Raw genomic sequence first — 7,500 nt, 5'->3', positions numbered from 1 at the left:
CTCTCATCTCTCTCTCTCTCTCCCCTCCATCTCTCTTTCCACCTCTCATCTCTCTCCATCCCCCTTTCTTTCATCTCTCTATCTTTATTTTTCACAATTTCTGCTCTCTCTCTCTCTCTCTCTCCCCCTGTCTTTATCCCTCTCTCATTCTGTCCCTCTGTCCATTTTCTCAATTGTATTTTATGTATATCTCAATCCCTTCTTATCTCTGTCCAACGCTTCTCTTCTCCCCCTTCTCCCCACTTTACCCTTTCCCTCTCTAACTTTTTTTATAAGTTCTTCCATCTACATCGTTATGTCTGATCCTGCAGCGATACATTATCAAAGAATGCATTTTTCCTTTTAGTTTGCACTTTAAATTCCCAGTCCAACATTTTCTATGTGTTTAATATGACTGGGCATTTAAAGTCACCACAAGCCAGGGTGAAAAATCAGAACCTATACCTCCCCTTCTCTTTCCCCATCTCCTCTCTTGCCCCCCTCTCTCTCTCTCTCTCTCTCTCTCTCTCTCTCTCCATCTCCCTCTCTCTCTCTCTCTCTCTCTCTCTCTCTCTCTCTCTCCCTTTCTCCATCTCCCTCTCCTCTCACTCTCTCTCTCTTCCCCCTCTCCTCTCACTCTCTCCCTCTCCCCCCTCACCCTCTCCTCTCACTTTCTCTTCCTCTCTCCATCTCCTCTCCCCTCTCTCCTCTCACTCTCTCTCTCTCTCCCCCTCACTCTATCCTTTCACTCTCTCTTCCTCTCTCCATTTCCTCTCCCCTCTCTCTCTCCCTCTCTCCCCCCTCTTCTCCCCCCTCTTCTCCCCCCCTCTCTCTCTCTCCCTCTCCCTCTCTCCTCACTCTCTCTCTCTCCCTCTCCCATTCACTCTTTCCTCTCACTCTCTCTTTCTCTCTCCATCTCCTCTCCCCTCTCTCTCCCTCTCTCCCCCCTCTTCTCACCCCCTCTCTTTCTCCCTCTCCCTTTCTCTCCCCCTCTCCCCTCACTCTCTCTCTCTCTCTCCCTCTCCCCCTCACTCTTTCCTCTCACTCTCTTTTCCTCTCGCCATCTCCTCTCCCTCTCTCCCCCTCTTCTATTCCCCCCTCTCCCTCCCCCTCTCCCCTCACTCTCTCTCTCTCTCCCCCTCACTCTCTCCTCTCACTCTCTCTTCCTCTCTCCATCTCCCCCTCTCTCTCCCCCCTCTTCTCACCCTCTCTCTCTCCCTTTCCCCCTCTCCCCTCACTCTCTCTCTCCCTCTCACTCTTTCCTCTCACTCTCTCTTCCTCTCTCCATCTCCTCTCCCCTCTCTCTCCATCTCCCCCTCTTCTAGCCCCCCCCCCCCTTCTCGCTACCTCTCCCTCTCTTTCTCCTTCTCTGTCTCCCTCACTTTTTCTTTCAATATCTCTTCCCCTCATCCCATAGGTCTGTACCGTTTTTGTACATTTCACCATAATATATGTACATCTTCTTTCTCCTGCTCTTCTCAGCATCCCTTCTCTTTCCTATCTGTCAAAGCCATCGTAGTCAATATCCCTATCACAGATTTTAGGGTACAAAAGCACTGGCAACACATATGCGAGATATATATATATATATATATATATATATATATATATATATATATATATATATATATATATATATATATATATATATATATATATATACATGACAAAAGTGTGTGTATGTGTTTATTTTGTCCCCGCGAATCCGTGTAAAAGGTTAGAGCAAAAAGCTAATAGACACAATCTTTCCTGTGTATACAAGCAAACGGTCTTGTTCTGATGGCATCATCCTTTGTTTGATATAACTCATTTTTTCCCCTCCCTGGAATAGTGACAGGCAGTGACCCCAGTTTATCTCCTGACTCCCAAGACCCATCTCAAGATGACGCAAAGGACTCTGAATGCGCGAACACTTCTGATAAGGAGGCTGGGATTAACGAAAACGATGACCAGAACCTGGGGGCGAAAAGGAGAGGACCCCGCACCACTATCAAAGCCAAACAGCTGGAGACTCTGAAGGCTGCATTTGCGGCTACGCCGAAACCCACCAGACACATAAGGGAGCAGCTGGCCCAGGAGACCGGCCTCAACATGCGGGTCATACAGGTAGGTCAGAGCGGTCACCGCAGGTCATCACAGTGCGCAGGGTCATCAAAGCACTCTTCCAACATTCAAAATGTACAGCCAATAAGATTATGGTGTTCTTTACTTTTCTAATCATCACTGGGCTAAAAATTCCCCACCTCTGCTTACCTGTGACCCTTCAAATAAAAAGCATAAGTATGCTTCATCTGAATAGCTAACTAAAACCAATGCCTGAAGGGGGTCACAGGCTCGCTGACCTAGACAGAAGCGTTGCATAGAAGTACAGTGCATGTGGCTAATTGAATATTAACATACTGCTTTGTGCATTAAGGAGTTCAAAAGAATTAGAAAGCCCTCCGATTGTAGGAACAAGACCGTCATGATTCTCTGACTTCTCTGGTTTCCTGATTTAAATTTGTTTTATCACCTATGTGAATACAAACGTTATAATATGCTTTAGAAAATATATTAGTGCAGTCGGCTCAATTAGTTGGAAAACAATAACCGTTGTAGTGGTAATAATAATTGTCATAATAAAAGTAGCAGTAGTATGAAGAAAAGTGAGACCTAAATAAGGAAATACAAGAGGCTGCTTGGGGCCAATTGACATCAAGACTCATAGGTCAACAAGGGGGGTATTGGTTGGGACTTTCAAGGCACTGATAGGAGAACAGGTTGATATAAAAAAAAAACAATATTTATTTACATATGACAAAATACAATATAAAAACATTTAGGGACAGACCCCACAGATCAGATCAGATAACATAACCATCTGTGTCTAATGGGTGGAGCCAATGACCTCGACCGGTTTCGCGGTTATACCGCTTGTTCAGGAGGGTCTAGAAGATATGTAAAAAAAATACACAATAAACATCAAGCAATATATACAGAATAGTATACAAGTGTAAATCATGAAAACAGTGCATTTTTATCAGGGAGTCAAGAGGAATTGCTCACCTAGGCTGGTCAGGGCAAAAGTAGCAGTAGTAGTAATAGAAGCAGTAGTATTAAAAAGGAGAAGAAAAATAATAATAATAATGGTAGACATAACAATAAAAGTAATATTAGTAATAATAAAAAGGAGAAGGAGAAGAAAAATAACATTAATAATAATGGTAATAATCATTTTCATAACAAATGTAGTAGTAATAGAAGTAGTAGTAATAAAAACGAGAAGGAGGAAAAGGAGAAGAAAATAACATTATTAATAATAATAATAATAATAATAATGGTAGTAATCATTTTCATAATAAATGTAGTAGTAATAGAAGTAGTAGTAATAAAAACGAGAAGGACGAAAAGGAGAAGAAAAATAACATTATTATTAATAATAATAATAATAATAATAATAATAATAATAATAATAATAATAATATTAGTAATCATTTTCATAATAAATGTAGTAGTAATAGAGGTAGTAGTAATAAAAACCAGAAGGACGAAAAGGAGAAGAAAAATAATATTAACAATAATAATGGTAGTAATAATAATAAACGTAGTAGTTGTAGTAATATAAGTAGTAGTAGTAATAAAAAGAAGGAGGAGGAGAAGAAGGAAAATCAAAATAATATTATTATTATTAATAATAATGTAGTAGTAGTAGTAATATTAATAATAAAGTCGCAGTAGTAAAAGACGTTGCAGTAATAAAAAGAAGAGGAAAGAGGAGGAGACAAATAATATTAATGGTAGTAGTATTAATAATAATAAAAATAGTAGTAGTGGTAATAGGCGTAGTAGTAATAATAAAAAGAAGGAGGAGGAAAAGAAGAAGAAAAGTAATAACAATAATCATAATAAAAACAACAATAATAATAATACTACTAACAATAACAATAGTAGTAATAAAAAGAATGAGGAGGAATAGGAGAAGAAAAGTAATAACAATAATCATAATAGCAACAACAACAATAATAATAATACTAATAACAATAGTAGTAATAAAAAGAATGAGGATGAATAGGAGAAGAAAAGTAATAATAATATAAACAATGACAATAAAAGTAGTAGTAGTAAAAATATTAATAAGAAGTAGGAAGAGAAGAAAAAAAAGTAATATCAAACAAACAAAAAATGAGAAATACTAGAGTATAGCAGGACTCTCTTGGGCGATGTGGGTATATATATATCTAAAACCTATAACTAAAATTCAGAAAGGGCACACACATCTTTTCAGTATGCACCTCCTCTCTCATCATTTATTGGCCTTAACGGATTGAATAGGGGGTATCAACTTGCAAATGGACTAGAAATTAATAACCATAAATGTGAGGGGTTAATGGAAAAATAAGAATGACAATGAGTTGGGATTATTAAAAGGTTTATAAACCCGCAGAGCTGGGGGTAATGGAGGGTTAAAAGATCATTAAGGCGAGGTTAGATTGGAAGAACCTTAGTGCGAGGATAATTAGGAGTAATCTTGTCAGGGTAATAAGAATTAACTCAATCATTCTTGACCTAAAGCGGAGAAGCTAAGCAAGGGGAAAGCTAAATACATTCAACTATTTCATTCAATATCAATTTGAAAAAAAAAAAAAAAGGCAAAGCAAAATTTGTAATGCTATACGCGTTTCTTAAGGATCCACTTGAGTAAAATAATCTTCCCAGAGCAGGGAGTGCAGCCAGGTCACCATGTCCCCCAGTCCCCAGTTAATGAGTGACAGCGCATTGGAAGCTTTATCTGTCTATCGCACATATCGCACATATCGCACATATCCGCATATTGCGATTACAGATCTAGCAATCGGAAACAAGGTGAAATAAAATCACCCACCTGATCTCTAGAGACTATGCTCACAACCATCCCAGAAAATTATAAATTATAGGTTTGTTTTGAATTGCTACAATTTAAAAGTTGATTGACTATAAGGATTAAACAAATACACTATTAATGAAAAAAAACAAATAAACGGAGAAAAGATAGAATGGAAATAAAAAGAAAGAAAAACGATTTTATTCATTTTTTCCTATAGAATTTTAATTTGAAGTGAATATTCATTTTTTTTAGTCCCTTTAGTTAATAATCCTCAAAAGACAGCGAACTCCTCCGCTTTTTGCTACCTATATATAAAAATCTAATCTAGGGCTAGTCAGATATTTGATTATTAAATAGAATTTTTAAGCAATTACTGATTATAGGTGGCTTTAAAAAATAAATAAAAAAAAGAATAAAAAAGTCCTCAGTAAATAAAGATCTCCAGTAATATTAGTGATCTCATTTGTAGCAGGATTACCTTTAGGAGGAGTGGATTTATGGTGTGGATGTGAAAACAGTCCAAGGAAATCTATCAATTAAAAGTAGTCACTTTTGATGGTGCCAGACTACAGAAATGTTGTATTTGTACCGTATCAGGATTTGCGGTTGGGAACAATAGTAGAACATATTTTTCAAGCTGGATTCGGTCAGCGAGATGACAGGGAGATATGCAGGATTTGTTCTGCTGTGTATGGAATGGGTGCTGTGCGCATGCGTGGTGTGTGGATCTATTGGAGAGATTGTAGTTGGCATTCTGAGAACCTGGTCACCTATGCTGTCCTTTCCATAGCCAGATGTGTAGGAGTGTAAATGTATCCCACAGCTAAAGAATAATAAATGCTGCAGAGTTGGCTGTATTACTGTTCACAGCTGCCTTGTCTGTACAAAAACCTCATATTTTGGATAATGTCATGTTGTATGGAAATGGTTGGTAAAGTATGGGAGCAGTGCAGATCTGTACAAGCAGGGGGAAGATTTATTTTATATATTTTGGATAATGTCATGGTGTATGGAGATCTTAGTAGTGCAGATCTGTACAAGCAGGGGAAGATATATTTTATATATTTTGGGTAATGTCATGTTTTATTATATTTTGGGTAGTGTCATTGTGTATGGAGATGTTTGGTAAAGTCTAGGAGAAATGCAGATCTGTACAAGCAGGGGGAAGAAATATTTTATATATTTTGGATAATGTCATGGTGTATGGAGATGGTTGGTGAAGTCTAGTAGTGTAGATCTGTACACCAGGGTGAAGATATATTTTATATATTTTGGGTAATGTCATGGTATATGGAGATGGTTGGTGAAGTCTAGTAGTGCAGATCTGTACAAGCAGGGGGAGATATATTTTATATATTTTGGGTAATGTCATGTTTTATTATATTTTGGGTAATGTCATGGTATATGGAGATGTTTGGCAAAGTCTAGTAGTGCAGATCTGTACACCAGGAGGAAGATTTATTTTATATATTTTGGGTAATGTCATGGTATATGGAGATGTTTGGTAAAGTCTAGGAGAAATGCAGATCTGTACAAGCAGGAGGAAGATATATTTTATATATTTTGGGTAATGTCATGGTATATGGAGATGGTTGGTGAAGTCTAGTAGTGCAGATCTGTACACCAGGGGGAAGATTTATTTTATATATATTTTGGGTAATGTCATGGTGTATGGAGATGTTTGGCAAAGTCTAGTAGTGCAGATCTGTACACCAGGAGGAAGATTTATTTTATATATTTTGGGTAATGTCATGGTATATGGAGATGTTTGGTAAAGTCTAGGAGAAATGCAGATCTGTACAAGCAGGAGGAAGATATATTTTATATATTTTGGGTAATGTCATGGTATATGGAGATGTTTGGTGAAGTCTAGTAGTGTAGATCTGTACAAGCAGGGGGAAGATTTATTTGATATATTTTGGGTAATTTCATGGTGTATGGAGATGTTTGGTAAAGTCTAGTAGTGTAGATCTGTACACGCAGGGGGAAGATATATTTTATATATTTTGGGTAATTTCATGGTGTATGGAGATGGTTGGTAAAGTCTGGGCTCAATACAGATCTGCACAAGCAAAGGGAAGACATACACATATATCCAGCTTTAACTATTGGCAACTAATACACTGATCATTCATTCCCAATTATAACATGAGCATTATTAACAGAGGCATGATACTTCCAAATAGGTTACAAGGTCTGACTTGGGAAATGGAGGAATGCATCTAATTGGTTGCCATTGACAACAGATCCATTTTAGATGCAGTTTTCTTTGCTCCCATACAGTTCAGCTGCTGAAATAATAATGCTATGTTTAAACCCTTGGAGGTATACTGTATACACGAGGTATACATTAAATTAAATGTATGCAACAAGATGATTTATGGAATACCATAGTATACTGTTGCTTGGCTTCCAAACCTGTAACCCCATGTCTTAAAGACTTGATGAATGGCAGCTTGTACATTGCAGCTAGCAAGTGGATATATATGGTCCATCATCTTTGAGTCCACCCTAGGCCCATTTACCCCATCATATATGACCACAGGCCCTGGGTTTATAAGCTCAACCGCTTAACTATAGACAACACATCAGTAAAAGGGCAATGTAGATTGAATACCTACATGTAGAGGGTAGGCTGTGTATCTAGGGATTGCTACACCCAAACTATTGCATAATGA

General features: G+C 37.7%; 1 protein-coding gene across 2 annotated transcripts in view; it reads left to right on the top strand.

Moving 5' to 3' along the window:
* The window catches only part of LHX1 (LIM homeobox 1), a 34,129-nt gene that overhangs the window by 6,077 nt on the left and 20,552 nt on the right, over positions 1 to 7,500 (top strand). Inside the window, exon 3 of one of the 2 annotated variants that reach the window (XM_040337827.1) lies at positions 1,850 to 2,085. In XM_040337827.1, the coding sequence (XP_040193761.1) occupies positions 1,850 to 2,085 (236 nt within the window). Of the gene's footprint in view, positions 1 to 1,810; positions 2,086 to 7,500 lie in introns of both variants that reach the window. The other variant, XM_040337826.1, reaches the window with a different exon arrangement.

This window comes from Rana temporaria, chromosome 2 (assembly GCF_905171775.1).
Source record: "Rana temporaria chromosome 2, aRanTem1.1, whole genome shotgun sequence".
Taxonomy (NCBI): Eukaryota; Metazoa; Chordata; class Amphibia; order Anura; family Ranidae; genus Rana; species Rana temporaria.
Note: the sequence above shows the minus strand (reverse complement) of the source record. Positions and strands in the feature narration are given on the sequence as shown.